A 16,028-nucleotide genomic window follows, 5' to 3' on the forward strand; every position below is an offset into this window, starting at 1 on the left:
GAAGAGCAGGGACTTTTATGATTCTAGGAAGGGAAACCTTTTGTCCTAATTAAGCCCAGCCTAAAAGACGCAGTCACATATTGACACACCAACGCCTTTTTGTAATAATTATATTTGATTTTTGCGATTTAGTAAATTCTTGGTTGGCTGCCCAATTGTCGTATATACGTTAAGTAACGCTCCGCAAAAAAACCCAAAAAAAAACAGAATATTCGAAGTAATTTTAAATTGAAATAATTCCCTAGAAGTTTTCTTTCTTAGGGCCTTATTTAGAACATATTGCTGTCGTCGACTGGAAATATTTTAAAAGCACCTATCTGGGGCCTTTCCTTCCGGGTTTGTCATGTGTGTGTTTTACCAAATAACACCGCCCGGTTGTTGGATATCCTACAACCCCGAGATTCAGTACCAAACGCATTAGGTACTGATTCTCACTGGAAACCGCGCGTTTTATACGCTTTTTTATTTGTAGGCTACAATACAGTACGCACCTTACATGTTTTGATTTTTAATGTTTTGATAACATGTTTTGGTTTTTAAGAGTCGAATTGATCAGAGGGATCAATAAGGCTCCAGGATATGTAATTTTGTTTTATGGATCACAGGAAAGGCAATGGGAGACCACGGAATCAAATGGGGAGGAAAAAGTCTCCTGGACTTAGATTATGCTGATGATTTAAGCATCCTAGAGGAAAGTATGAGCAAAATGAATGAAATTTTAGAGGTTTTGTGAGTTCAGGGTGCTAGAATAGGTTTGAAAAATTAATGTTAAAAAGACTAAGTCACTATAGCTAGGAATAAGTGAAGATGAAAAGGTGATGTTGGGTAATGAAAGATTGATCAAGTGGGCAGCTTCACTTACCTTGGTAGTATTATTAGTAAAAATGGTGGGGGCACTGAAGATGTTAAAAGTAGAATAGCCAAGGCTCAAGGTGTTTTTTCACAACTAAAAAAAGTTCGGAAGAATAGGAAGATAAGTCTGCAAACCAAGATTAGAAGCTACAGTAATGACAGTATCAAATATGCTTCTGAAGCATGGGTGCTTCAAAAAGCGGATAAAGATTTGTTAGATGTTTTCCAGAGAAATTGCCTAAGGATTGTTTTGGGTACCTAGCTGACTGACCGTATTTCCAACAGTAAGCTCTACGAAAAATATGGTTCAATATCGCTCTCTAGGGCTATAATGAAAGAAAGGTTGAGATGGCTTGGGCACGTTGTCCGGATGAAGGATGACAGATTGCCGAATATTGTTCTTTTCAACCAACCGTCTAGGGCTAAACGGAAAGCAGGTCGTCCTTGTCTGGGGTAGGAGGACGTCATAAAGAAAGATTTAAAGGAAATGAGAACTTCATGGGAGGGTGTAAAAAGGGAGGCTTAGAATAGATTGGGATGGAGGAGGACCGTGCTTAGCTGCGTTGGCCTCAGGCGGCTTGGTGCTGCGGTGAGTTGTTAGTAGTAGTAGTAGTAGTAGTCATGAAAAGGCGTATCTAGTAAAATTATATCTTTCTGAGAGAACACAAGCAACTCTAGCTAATAATTCTGCTTCGTCTTTCCTTCCACTATCGTTATCGTTTGGTTTCCCTCAGGGTCCAATTATGGGGCCTCTTTTATTTCCTCTTTATATTAATGACCTGTGTTATGTTACAGCTTTGTCCTCTCTATATATAGAGTTTGCTGGTGACAGAGCTGCTTTTGCATGCGATAAATCTTTAAATGAGCTTCACGTAAATATTTCCCATGCATACCGTCGAATTTTGAAATGGGCTGGTGAAAATAAACTTGTGCTGAATAAGAAATAACTAAGCTTATTATTTATTGTAGAATTGGATGCATGTTTTTGCAACTACTTATATTTCAGTTTTAAGCGGAAAAAGCCAAATCAAAGTGAAAAATTTGATCAAAGTGGGCAATATCGCAGCCATAGCCCCCCCCCATCCGCGGTGCCTGGGCAGCTGGTGGGGTTGCCCTCCTCCCCCCCCCCCGAGGAACGGCTCTGGTACCAGGAGACCAAGCTTTTATTGGTCTCTGACACCTGGCATGCAGCAGGCTTGTATATACGTGATTCTCGAATTACACATTAGCATACTTTTTGTTTTTAAGTCTGGAGGGGGGGGGGGGTAAATCAACAGTTCGAATTACATCTAGAAATTCTGGCATAAAATTCAATCCTTTCTTCCTGGGTATCCTTCAGAAATTCATGATTTTTGTAGGATTTTGTCCTCTTGGGAGATGATTGGCAATCTCAGGAATAATTTTCCTTATTTGTTTTTTGAGCAGCGCGAAAAAAATGCGTTCCTTCATTCCATTGTAATTTTGATATCTTTTTCAATACTTCCTATTTGATTGGTCATGCTCCTTGTCGCAAGTCTTCTAACCACAGATTTGGTTGTGTATCATTTTAGTCATCACTGGAAAAAATTGATGAAAGTCACTCTTTAAGTGCATATGAATGTGAATGCTCTCATATTCAACATATTAATTCAAAACTTATTCGGAATATGACGAAAATCAAACGGTTGTGTTTTTTTCCGTGTGGACCTTTTTGTTTGTTTTCAAAATTAAGGAATAAAAAGCGTTGGATTTTTGTCGTTCTCAAAATTAATGTGGACTTCTGTATCTGTTCTCAAAATTTTTGAATACAAAGCTTGAATTTTTTTTCTGTTCTCAAAATTAATGTGGACTTCTTTGTCTGTTCTCAAAATTAAGGAATAAAAAGCGTAGACTTTTTTTTCTGTTCTCAAACCTAATGCGGACTTTTTTGTCTGTTGTCAAAATTAATGAAGCTAGAAATATAAAATTGATGCAGAATAATCTTGGAACCATGGACATGGTCACAGATTTGAATTATTTGCCACTAATAACAATTCATTGTAGCCAAACATACCCGAGGCCAACACAGCAGTACAAGTCATCTTTGTCTTTTTTATTCCTTTTTAGAAATGCTGGCGTATACACTGTGGAAGAAGTGGTAACTCGCACCAAAGAAAGGCTGATCAGACTCCAATCACAATATGTGAAGCAGTTTAGTAGATTAAACCATTGTTTACGGGAACAAAGAAGGATGTATTTGCATTCTGTGAAAAAAGAAAAGGAGTTGCCAGGTAAGGGGGCTTCTGCTTGCTCTTTCTAGCTCCTCAATATATCCAGTGGCGTAATTTTGTCAAAATCCTAGGGAGGCGGAGGTTGGAGCCAATTTTCCCAAATCAAGTGAAAATGAAGAATCAGCCAAATAATACCATAAAGGCAAATGATTTACTAAAGAAAAATGACCTGTTTCTCTGGATGCTTGAATTATGCATGCTTATCTTAGTTTTGAAAAGATTTTTGAAGAAACTAGATTTCAGTTGGGGCAAAATGGAGTCTGGTGGGGGGGGGGGGAAACTGAGGTCGGGAGGGGGCAGTTATTCCCCTCAATGCCACATAGTAAATTCCGTCCCTGAATGTATCCTATCTGAAGAGGTAAATTAATAAGAATAAATTGTTTGAATAGAATTGAAAATAAGCTGACTAATTTTGAAAAATAAAACACCAAAAATTAATGTCAGGACCTTTCGTTATCGACACAATTACATCAGTAAACAGGACAAATCAATAAAGAAAATGTACCAACAAGAACAAAGGAAGCAAGGAGAAACAGGAAAAAGTATTCAGGTAGTTGATCTTTTTATAGAGGGATTCTTCCAGAGGTGTGATGTTATAGAGGTTTGTGTCAACACGGATGAGACCTATATTCTTACAAAATGTATAACGGGTAGTACTGTTGGACCTCAATTTGCTTTCGTGACCAAAAATTGTTTTCTTACGAAATGTGTAAGCAATAGGACCCTAGGTTTCAGCCTGTTTCTGTAACCAATTCACATTAACTATAACCAGTTGTCCCTGAAGCCAAGAGGCATCATTTTCTGAAAACATCCATTAAGTTGTTACATTTACCGTAACCTGTGATTCCTGAATCCAAGAGATTTATCATTTTCTAATAAACCTCCTTTAAGTGTTAAATTTAACTGTTACGAGTGCCTCCTGAATTTAAGAGGTTTATTGTTTTTCTGATTAACTTTCATTAAGCGTTATACTAACTGTAACCACTGGTTCCTGAATCCAAGAGGTTTATAGTTTTTCTGATAAGCTTCCATTAAGCGTTATACTAACTGTAACTATCGGTTCCTGAATCCAAGAGGTTTATAGTTTTTCTGATTAACTTCCAATAAGCGTTATACTAACTGTAACCACTGGTTTCTGAATCCAAGAGGTTCATAGTTTTATAGTTTTCAGAATTTGGAATCAAAATGGCCCTTCCAAAATAATTTATGACTATCCATTCTATACAACGGCCCCGGGGAAAAAATTCTATCGGAGACACAATGGTCTTACTACAAAACGGTCAATTTACTACTAAATGTATCTATGAAGAGTGGTCCATGTGAAATATGCAGCTATGATATAAGCAATACCAAAACTACTATGGTATCTGCATAAAGCAAACTCGTCCGCGATATCAAAAGTGTAATTTTCTAACCTCATAACTATACTAACTCTCAGAGAGGGAAAAGTGGGTATAAGAAATTTCGAAAAAGCTGGGAGAAAGCTGATTGAAGCACTGAAAAGCCCTCACTTAAATCAAATGACTGTAAGTTGCTTAGTTTGAAGCATTGTAAATCTATGTTTGAGAACTGAATTTACTTAGTTACTTACAAGTGAAGTTGCTTAGTTACTTAGTTGACTTCAGTTACTTAAGTTTCTTAGTAAACACTGAAGCTGCTTAGTTACTTATGAGTAAAGTTACGTCGTTACTTAAGTTGCTTTATTAAGACTGACCTTACTTAGTTTGAACAGTCGTGAAGATAAGTTCTTAGAACTGAAGTTGCTATGACTGATTTATTTTAGTTTGACTGAAGCTAGTTAGTTAATTATGAATGTAGTCACTTAGTTGACTCAAGTTACTTACTTAATTATGAATGTCGTCACTTAGTTGACTTAAGTTACTTAGTTGATTATGAATGTAGTCACTTAGTTGACTGAAGTTACTTAGTACTGTGGTTGCTTTGATTGAAGTTACTTTGTTAAGACAGTTTTTTCTTAGTTTGATGTATTGTAAAATCTAAGGTTTTAGAACTGAAGTTACTTAGTTACTTATGACTGTAGTTACTTAATTGACTTTAGTTACTTAAGTTACTTAGTAAAGACTAAAATTGCTTAGTTTGAAGGATTATGAATATAAGTTCTTTGATACTGAGTCGTTTTGACTGAATTTACTTAGTTTGGACAACTGTGAATATAATTTCTTAGAACTGAAGTTGCTACAACGGAAGTTATTTAGTTTAACTGAAGCTACTTAGTTACTTATGAATGTAGTTACTGAGTTGACTGAAGTTACATAGTTAAAACTGAAGTTACGCTTGTCAAGTTTGAAGGAAGGCGAATATAAGTTCTTAAAACTGTAGTTTTCTCTTATTGAAGTTACCTTGCTAAGACAGAAGTTACTTAGTTTGAAGTACTGTAAAATTAAGTTTTTAGAACTGAAATTACTTTGTTACTTACGAGAGAATTTCCTTAGTTACTTATGACTGTAGCTACTTAATTGACTTTAGTTAATTAAGTTACTTAGTAAAGACTAAAGTTACTTATTTTGAAGGACTGTGAATCGAAGTTCTTAGAACAAAATTTGCTTCGACTTTAGTTACTTAAGTTACTAAATTAAGAATAAAGTTACATAGTTTGAAGGACTGTGAATCCAAGTTCTTAGAAACTGAAGTTGCTCTGACTGAAGTTACGTAACTTCCTTAGTTAAGACTGAAGTTACCTAGTTTTACTAGCCGTGAATCTAAGTTCTTAGAAGTGAAGTTTCTCTGACTTAAGTTACTTAGTTACTTGAGTTACTAAGTTAGGACTGAAGTTATTTAGTTTGAAGGACTATGAATCTAAGCTCTTAGAAATTGAAGCTGCTTTGACTGAAGCTACCTAGTTAAGACTGGAATAACTTAGTTTTGGCAACTGTGAATATAAGTTCTTAGAACTTTAGATGCTATGATTGAAACTACTTAGTTTGACTGAAGACAGTTATTTACTTATGAATGTAGTTACTAAGTTAAAACTGAAGCTACTTAGTGTAAAGACGTTGACTCTTAGACAAAATGTTCTAAAACACTGCAGTCTAAATGGCACATTTGTGGCGTTTTAATATGTAGATTTTGTCACATTGCACTTTTTTCTCATTAAGTTCCTTTTTGAGCTAGTGTGATGGCGCTTTAATATGTAGATTATGTAGATCAATATGTTGATGTTATATTGCATCTTTTTTCTCATCATGTCCTTTTTGAGCTGGTCTTAAGACAAATTGATAACTAAATTAAAAAAATTTAAGATTTCAGATTCAAAGCCCTTTATTATTTATTAATGGAAGTTCAATTATCTTCAAAAAAGGATTAATTAGCAACCCCAGAATGACAAAATAAAAATATTTAGCCCACAAAATCTTTTAAATAAGTATTATGATAAATCTTCAATTTTATTTGTGCTCAATTTTGAAAGACATCCGAAAATTTTAATAACGCCACTCCTTGTAAACTAGCAGGGATAGTATAATCTGGCTAATAAATAGGAGTTCTTAATGACTGCTCAATCTTAATTGGCCAATGAAATAACGCCACCAAGCAGGAAAAATGAAGTGGTAAGTAAGCGATTTTCTTAATCTTTTTTTTAAAGAGATTTTTTTTTCTTTTACTGATTCTTGTAACATTATACTTCCCTCATATCAGTCTATTTTTTAGCTGTTTTGATGACAAATTAAAACCACAGTTTTTAGATTTATTGAGGTTTTAGCTTGGAAGTACTTATTTTTTTTTTAATCTTACTTAATATTAAACTAAGATGTGTCGGCTAGATTCAGTCAGCCAATAGCCAATCCGAACACTGAGGGGATGCTCAACTGTGAGTAGTTTTCTCGACTTGAGGGTATCGGATCAGTTAGTTTCTAGGTGTTCATAAGAGAACATGTTTTTTTTTCTAAAGGAAAGCAACTATATATCATTATAGAGACTAATTGCAGTCAATAAGTTTATCAGAGGCAACGCTACAGCGTTGCCTATAGTAAAGGCCATGTGACTTCAGTGTTTTTTTTTTTTTTTCCAGAGGCACTTCGTGGAGAAGGGATAGTTGTATAAGCTTCAGAGGGGGGGGGGGGGTCGATCGCAATTTGGAAGTTCTAGTGCCCTTTTTAAGAGTAAAAGTGAATCGGAGAGCAAGAAGCCCCCTCCATTTCCCCAAATGCATTCGATATAAATTTTGAGATATCCATTTTGTTCAAAATAGTCTAAAAATCAAATAAATATGCCTCCGGGGTTGACAAAAAACCCATAACCCTCAGGGCAAGGGCTATAAGTTATGCAAGTTGCCCATTGTTAACATATAAGGTTTTAATGGAAGGGGTGGTCGTATAAACTTCAAAGGAGGATCATTCGATTTGAAATCGAAAATTATTATTCCCTTTTTAAGAGTGAAAAGCAATCGGAGGGCAATTTTGAGATAGCCAATTTGTTCAAAATAGCCCGAAGGTACTGAAAACGAATTACATTACTAATATTTTCTTTTGTGCTTACAAAATTGAAAAAAAAATTACATTGAAGTAAAACCTTGAACTGCTGACCTTATAGCAATATTAACATCATCATATATCCAATATTCAGTTTAATTTTATTAGTTCTTTACAGGGAATGTTCAAGACACATACAGTTTTCAATAAAACGCAAATGACGCATTATGATTTTAGACTATAGCGGATAGGAAAGGAGACAGTAACTCTGTTTTGTAGTGATTTTTGTTCGTTTAAAGCTTGATTTGTACATTCAACTTAAGTTATACTCGTTTTAAGATTCATTTATTCATTTATACTAGTATCTGTGGTATTTTTGTTTTCTAGGATGGTTTATTTGATTTATGTTCGTTTTTGGTTTCATTTATGCCTCAATAGTAATTTCTGGACGTTTTGAGTTTGAAACATTGTAGGAATTTATTTCTGCTGATTTAATATGGCTTTTTACTTTCCAACTTCTTTTTCGGAAAGTTTTTTTTTTTTTTTAATTAATTAATGGAAAGGTAACACTTTTTATGTGCAGTTTGAGAAGTGTATCCTCTTTTGCCTCACACCTCGAGGATCGAGTTAGAACTTCTTTTTTGGGGGAAAGGGGAGTAGGAGGAGACAGAGTTTTGTGATTGGGGGGGCAAAGAATTCATTCTCTAGTCCTCTGGCTAGTTATTTATATTCATATATTTAATTGTATTTTTAAAAGGATTAAAGGAACGAATATTTTTTTAGAAGTTATTTTAACCAATTAGCTGGCACACAATTCTGAACACTGAAACACAACTTGCCAACAAGCAAATACGAATAATTCTGAAAACCCTCGAACACAACAAAAACATTTATAAGAAAACACAAACTCAAACACAGCAAACACATTTAACCAATAAGCCAACACAAACAATTCTGAAAACACAAACTCTTAACACAACAAACACATTTAACCAATAAGCCAACACAAACAATTCTGAAAGCACAAACTCTTAACACAACAAACACATTTAACCAATAAGCCAACACAAACAATTCTGAAAACACAACTCAAATACATGTGTTTATGATTGGATATTTAAAGCTTTGACAGTCAAAACTAACAAATCATTTCCTCTCACTTTTCATTTCTTTTCTGTCGTTTGTCGTTTTATTTCTGTCGTTTCATTTCTTTCTTTTCTGTCGTTTTTGGTTTTATTTCTGTCGTTTGATTTATTTCTTTTCTGTCGTTTGTCGTTTTATTTGTGTCGTTTAATTTCTTTATTTTCTGTAGTTTTATTTCTGTCGTTTCATTTCTTTCTTTTCTGTCGTTTTTAGTTTTATTTCTGTCGTTTAATTTATATCTTTTCTGTCGTTTTTCGTTTTTTTTCTGTCGTTTAATTTCTTTCTATTCTGTAGTTTGTTTTATGGACTTAACGAATTTAGCAACTGAAAATACAGTTAAAATCACTCTCTGTTTAAATTCCAGGTTTTGGAAAATTGAAAGATATTCCCAGTGAAAGAAAGAACTTGAAAAAGTTACGTCATCACCTTCGATACCACAGGGTCTTTGGAAAAGAGAACCTTCTCTTCTTACAAGCTCAGGAGAAAAGACTCAAGGTAATATAAAAGCAATAATTCTACCTCCACTTATTGGGGGTGAAGGGTAGTAAAACCGTTTTGTTTCGTGGTTCAATCTTAATACACAATATACTTAATGGTCATGCTTGTACTTACTGGGGGTGAAGGATAGAATTGAACGAACTGAAGTTCCATTTTTTGTAATCTAGGGAAGAAGTTTTCAATGCGTATACCTGCATACAAGGGGGAGAGGGATTACCTCCTGTAACTTGTCTGAAGAACCCTCACTGGAAAAGTTGAAAAATAGTTGGATAAAACGAACTTGCCACCGTTTTTATCTCTCCCTTGGGAGATATAAAAACGCTGGGGAGAGATCCCTGGGGAGAGAGTGGCTCTAAATATCCCTTCAATTTCATTCTAGGTGTTAGATCGAAGGTTATTCGCAATAAAAATATAGATTAAAGCCACATATTAAAAATACGAAACATTATCTACTATCCGAAGGCTTCTGTCTGCACTAAATTTTGACAAAAATGGATGGCGCTGTAGATATAACAGTCAATGTACGTCTGTAACTGTTTTTTCTCATATTAAACTTTTCCTCTTATTAAACTTTCAATTAAACTTTTACCTTATTCACAATTAAAAATATATGATTTTGGAACATATCTTTTTTGATAAATTTGAAAATAATTTTGGTGTTTTTCTTATGAGCGACAATTTTATTTTAATTATTGTTCAAAATTTGCTTTTTTGCATGTACTGGGTAGTCACGTTATCTGAAATTCTCTAACTTGGTTTAATAGTAGATTATTTTTTTTTGTTAGTTTAGTTGCTAGTTAGTTTTTTTTTTTGTTAGAATGTTTTACGCAACCATAATTTTTCAACTGATATCATTTCATAATGTACCAAGGACAATGAAAAAGAAATGTGACTGCTGGAATTGACTAGCGGAAACTTGCACAACCATGCATATTTTAATCAAATATAAAAAATTGGAAATTGAACTTTTAATGAAAAAGACTTGTGTATGCAGTTAAGCAGTTTTCGGTAGTGGCTGGCGCCAAATTTAAAAATAAAAAAACGGGGATGAAAAGTCAGCAAAAATTGAACTAAAGAAATATGGCACTGAACATCTTAAGGAGATGAAGTCTTCGTTTGAAGGCAAAGCGGTTTTAGGGGAGGGAAAGAGGGGGCACTTGCCCCGGGCGGAGAAATTTTAGGGGGCACAAAATTTCAAGCAAATACTCTAATAGTTATAATCATTTTGAAATTTTAAAAATTTAATAAAATAGAGGAGGCAGTTAATAAATGAAAACAATTAATTAATTGACTATTAAAAAATATAATAATAGTAATTAAAATAATCAAATTAAGATAATTAATAATAATTAAATAGTTCAAATTATAAATAAAAAATTAATGATTAATTAATAAATTGAAATAATCTATTTAATTCATTTTTTTTTTTAATTTGGTCTGAAAATTTTTTTGGAGACAGGGGGGGGGGGTAACCAAGATTTTGCCCCGGGCGCAAGAGAGGCCAGAACCGCCACTGTTCTGGCTAATTCACTAAAGAAAATTTGATGCTACCTTAAAAGCTTCGTAATTTTGAAAGAACCAAATGAAAAACCTCACAAAATCATGGTATTCAGGAATGAATAATCCTAAGATCGGTCCATGGGACAACAAATAATTTTCAATTTTTATTTATATGTTTTTCAAAATTTTATTGTTTAAATGTCGTTATTTAAAACACATTTTTTAAACTATTTTTATTTAATAATTAAAAATATTACAAGGTGACTAATTTTGTGTCTAGGGGGGGGGGGTCTCCATTCCTCAAAAAAGAGTATGCGCCACGGCCTTTCGTATGCGTTCATCTAACAGTCTTTGTAGCTAGTGCACTCATAGCGCTAAAATATTAGTTCAAAATAATTACTATAAAATATTGGTCCAATTACTTAGAGTTTCAAAGTTAATCTATTGATTCAATTAGTTAAAGTGATTAGTCAGCCTTGTGCTCAAAGTAAAGCAGTGTCTCAAAAGCTGCACAATTAATAACCTGGTAAAAGTTTTAGTAAAAATAGTATGTATTGAATGCCAAAAAAGGCTATGTACACAAAAATATTGAAAATCAAATGAACAAGGAACAGTGATCTCCATTATATTAAAGTTAAAATAACACTTAACTTAAAAAAATAAGATCTTTTTTGAATAAACATGTATTTTGGATATCCTGCTACTCTACAAATGTGTGATTTAGGGTAAAGAGTGAGAGTTGAGGAATGTGACAGCCTATTTCATATTTTGGAGTATTTTGTTTTGGTAAGGAAACGCCTAAATTTAATTTTGAATTAAAAATAAAGGTTAATTTTGAAAAAAAAATAAAATGTTAGCATAAAAGGTGTTTAGGGTTTCGAATGATCTTCTCTTAATGAAAGTAAAGCGTCACGGTATACTTACAAACGAACAGAAAATACGCCAAATGAGGACTTTCACTAACCCGCCCCCCCCCCATTTTTGTGTTAAAGTTTGACCAGAGTTGTCATGTTTCTTTTTATTTAGCATGAGTCAAATATTAAAGTTAATGGAATAATTACAGTTGTGCTACCAATGAATTGTGCTCTGCTATCCTACAAACGAATTGCGGTGACATATTCTTTAAGACAGCAGCAACATCTGCATCATACTCTTTAAGACTGCTGCAGCGAAATCTGTGACCACTACAAGCGCAACCAATGAATTGTGCTATTGCGCTCTACCAATGAATTGTGCTCTACTATTCTACAACTATTGCTCTGCTACTCTTTAAGACAGCAACAGCAACTGTTGCGTACTTTTTGAGACAGCAGTAGCAGCAGCACACTCTGAATCAGCAACTCAAAATGCCTCACATTACTTTCTCTTAATGTATAAATCCACTGGCACTGGCTGAAGCAATACACCAAATCATTATTCTTATCTCTACACTATTATAACCACATTGAGGGCTCACCAGTCTTCTGAATTTGAAACTGAGGTTTTGTTAATTCCACTGCAGAAACTTAAAATGAGAGCAAAACCCTTCAGAAGTTCAGATTCTATAGGCTAAAATTTGGATTTGTTTTTGAGGTGTCTAAGTATGCGAAACTTTTCAAGAAATTGAGAAATGTAATTTTTTTGGGGGGAGGGCGAGCTTGAAAAGCCTTTTCCTTGGCTCCTCCCTCTTGTACTTGCTTGGTCTCTGCAGTCAATTTACGAGCCTTGATGACGATTGTTACAGCCCCAAGGAGGAGGGGGTGCAATCATGAGCCATAAATTAACCTTTGGAGAAGCTAGAAACACGGGACTGAAACCCCTCCTCTCCATATGCCCCTACTCAAATAATTTACCCATGCACGATTTAACCCCTAACAACCAAAGTATCGAAAAAGTTGTTATTGGCTCATTTATTTTCGTCCTTGATAAATATTGCATAGTAAAAAAACTGTATTGCAAATTAAAGTAAAAGGTGAAGATACAAATTAAGACTAACTGAAATAATCATAAAAAAGGAGGAACGTTACCCCCCCCCCCATAACCCACCGCTATTTAAGCTAAGATTTACACTCTATAGCGTTCATCCTTGAAGGACTGAGTAAAAGTAAATTTTTGTTTAACACAAGTAAAAAATTTTCTTCAAAATTATATGCTCATATGCTCATTTTATTTTTTGCTCATTTGCTCACATTGGTCGTGCTCAGTTTTAGCTCATTTTGAGGCTCATCGCCGAATTTTCCTTTCATTTGATAAATACCTATTGTTTTATATTGTGTTGCAGAGGATTGATACTTTCGGTTTTGTCCCTTTTTTTTCTTTTTTATCTGTATGCCTCAGATATCAGTTGTTTTATGGAAAGTGAGAACCACAAGCTGGATTGATGAATATGATGCTACATTTTGGAAAATTGCATTTAAGTCTTGCCTCCGGTCGAATAGGATGGTTTTGCTCTGGCACCATTTTAAATTGAACTAAAGCTAAATTATGAAAATATTTGTGTACAGTGGTTCCCTGTTCCCTTTGCCCAGCCGTTTTTTTCAGAATAGTCAATGGAAAAATTAGGATATCTAAAAAAAAAGCACTTTGGGACGGGTCCAAAACTGCTGTTATATATATATATATATATATATATATATATATATATATATATATATATATATATATATATATATATATATATATATATATATATATATATATATATAATTAAAAGCAACTTTAGCGTAAAGAATGGGTATTTCAAGGAGCGGTAGCATTCTCATGTTTAGGATAACCTTGAATGTGAACAGAGACTAAATAAATAAAAACAAGTGGGTTTTTTTCAAATGTCTGTCAAAGGACCCCATCATTGTTTTTCATTTTGTTATGAATCAAATATTTAAATCGATGGAATAATTAGAATAATTACAGCTTCAAAATCGACCCTTGCACGCATTATCAAAGCTATGAGTTGTATAATATATGGAGTGTTGAGCCACTTTGGCTTCGGTCACAAAATAAAAACATAAAAAAAACTTCACTACAACACGTCTACTCCCATTATATATATATGCTTGTCTCTTCAAAATCATATTCCCTTATCCTACCGATCATCCATTCTCCAAAAACTGTGTGTGATGGATCGCCACATGGGCGTATTTCTCCACATTTCTTGTATCCGGTTGGAAATTATTATTATTCTTGAGGTTGGAGATTATTCCTAATCTCAAATGTTACCTCCCTCAAATCCTTCACATTTTCTTAGATTGCACAAAAAGCACTCTAGATCCTCATTATCCTCACACATCAGACCAAAATATGGACCCCTCCCTGACGTAACCCCCCCCCCTAAAAAAACTGCATTCTTTCTTCAAGTGGTACAATACTACCCTTTATTGAAATAATTCACCTTATGCACGAAGCACCTGGTATATCTGAGATCCCAGGTAAAGCGGAAAATTTCTGGTCCTGTCAGATATTTATATCCGAAACAAGGCCGTATCCAGAATTGTTTCGGGGGGGGGGGGGGGTTACCAAAAAAACTTTACAAAAGTAGAAACTACGCTATTAGAAATCATGTGTATTTCTGTTTTCTAGGTAACGGAATGATAAGATTTTAAGGCGCAGCCTGCCATGTGCTGCACTTAAGCTTGTACATGTGCTGCACTATTGAATCTCGGAGACATTTTTATATGCTAGGTAACGGAAGGATCAAATTTTAAGACTCAGCCTATCATGTGCTGCACATGCGCTGCATTTACGCTTGAACATGCGCTACATTTTACGATTGCACATGCGCTGCACCATTGAATCTGATATATATATATATATAGATATATATATATATATATATATATATTTTTTTTAGGTAACGGAAGGATCAAATTTTAAGGCGCAGCCTGTTATGCGCTGCACTTACAGTGAAGGAAAGCTGAAATGCCAACAGCAGGTTATACCCCTTAGTAAATTTTGTTTCAAACATATTTTGAAGGACAAAGAGCAAGTTTTATTTCGAGGTTGTACTGCCGCCATTGATAGCATGGGCAAGGAAGAATGCCTTACCCCCGTTTTTAGTTTATCTGCTACCCCTGTATGTGATTTTCATTGTGCAGCAACGGATGTTGATGAACAAGATGCACGTTCTGGTGCAGAAAGTGAAATAAGAAGTGTACAGACATGAATTGAAATTGGAGACGTATTGGGCGTCAGCAAAACTATGTTGTCATAATATTCCCCATTTTTTTCATATCTGCTACATTATATACTAAGTAAACGTTATTTAATTTTCTATTTCGTGTCCTTTTTTTTAATACAGAGATATTAACCAAAGATGGTTGTAGGGGAGGGACAGAGGGGGCGCTTTCCCCGGGTGCAGAAATTTTAGGAAAATTTGAAAAAATTCAAACAAGTGCAAAATTTCAAACAAATAATCTAACGGTTAATAATTTTATCAATAAAATAGAGGGGCAGTTAACAAATGAAAATAATTAATAAATTATTGATTAATTAATAATAATTAAACAAGTTAAATAATAAAAAAAATTATTATTTAATTAATAAATTAAAAAAAAACTTTTTAATAAATATATATTTTTTTTAATTTGGCCTGCAAATTTTGTGGGAGACGGGGGGGGGGGTATAATCAAGATGTTACCCCGGGCGCAAGAGAGGCCAGAACTGCCGCTTCTTTTAACTGAAATTAGTATCTCAATTTCAGTTTTGCTTAAGAAATTTGAAATAGTTCAATTGATAGTATGCAAGTACTCTTTTCTCCATTAAAATGTCAAAAATCCGAGGAGTGAAAAAAAAATCCGATTGTTGAAATCTGATATCTTAAAAAATTCGGAAAAATCAGGGTTTAATTTTATTGAAAAAAAAACCTGTATGCAGTTATACAGTAGTAACGGGTACCAAATTAAGAAAATAAGAAACGGAAGTAAAAATTTTGCTAAAAACACCTGACACCAAAAACCATAAAAAGGTGCAGCCTTCCAATGAATGTGTGAGAACCAACAGCGTTTTAATGTAAGAATTTTCACAATTCGAAAAGCGTTGTCGAATTTGACTAGTTAGTTATATAATGGATTAAAGCTAATTAATTGGTTTTAAAAAACAGTTTTCATACTTTAGCCATTGAGATAAACAAGCCCCTGAATACGGTACTTAAATTTAAATTTTTTTGGTGTTTTCATTAAAAAAATTATAGATTTGTCTCTTCTCCCGCGAAAGATTAATTTGCCCCCCCCCTCCTTTTTAAATTCTCGTGAATTGAGGCCCCTAGAACCCCACCCCCAAGAAATCAGAAATGACGAAAAGAAATGGCGAAAATCTGGCAATGCAAGTGCTCACTACCAAACTTGCCTTTCGAAACCTGACTCACCTATCCAATCACCTAGGGCAA

At 34.1% G+C, this 16,028-nt stretch overlaps 1 protein-coding gene across 1 annotated transcript in view; it reads left to right on the forward strand.

The window, feature by feature from the left end:
• LOC148943082 (KAT8 regulatory NSL complex subunit 2-like) overlaps positions 1–14,909 on the forward strand; it is a 45,025-nt gene extending 30,116 nt beyond the window's left edge. The window contains exons 3-5 of the mRNA XM_089102633.1: positions 2,938–3,101; positions 9,036–9,166; positions 14,496–14,909. Of these exons, the coding sequence (XP_088958759.1) occupies positions 2,938–3,101; positions 9,036–9,166; positions 14,496–14,807 (607 nt within the window). The 3' untranslated portion in view covers positions 14,808–14,909. The remainder of the gene's footprint in view (positions 1–2,937; positions 3,102–9,035; positions 9,167–14,495) is intronic.
• The last annotated feature ends 1,119 nt before the right edge of the window (positions 14,910–16,028 follow it).

Source organism: Artemia sp. Qi Xiang Cuo, chromosome 16, assembly GCF_049724085.1.
Source record: "Artemia sp. Qi Xiang Cuo chromosome 16, ASM4972408v1, whole genome shotgun sequence".
Lineage (NCBI taxonomy): Eukaryota > Metazoa > Arthropoda > Branchiopoda > Anostraca > Artemiidae > Artemia > Artemia sp. Qi Xiang Cuo.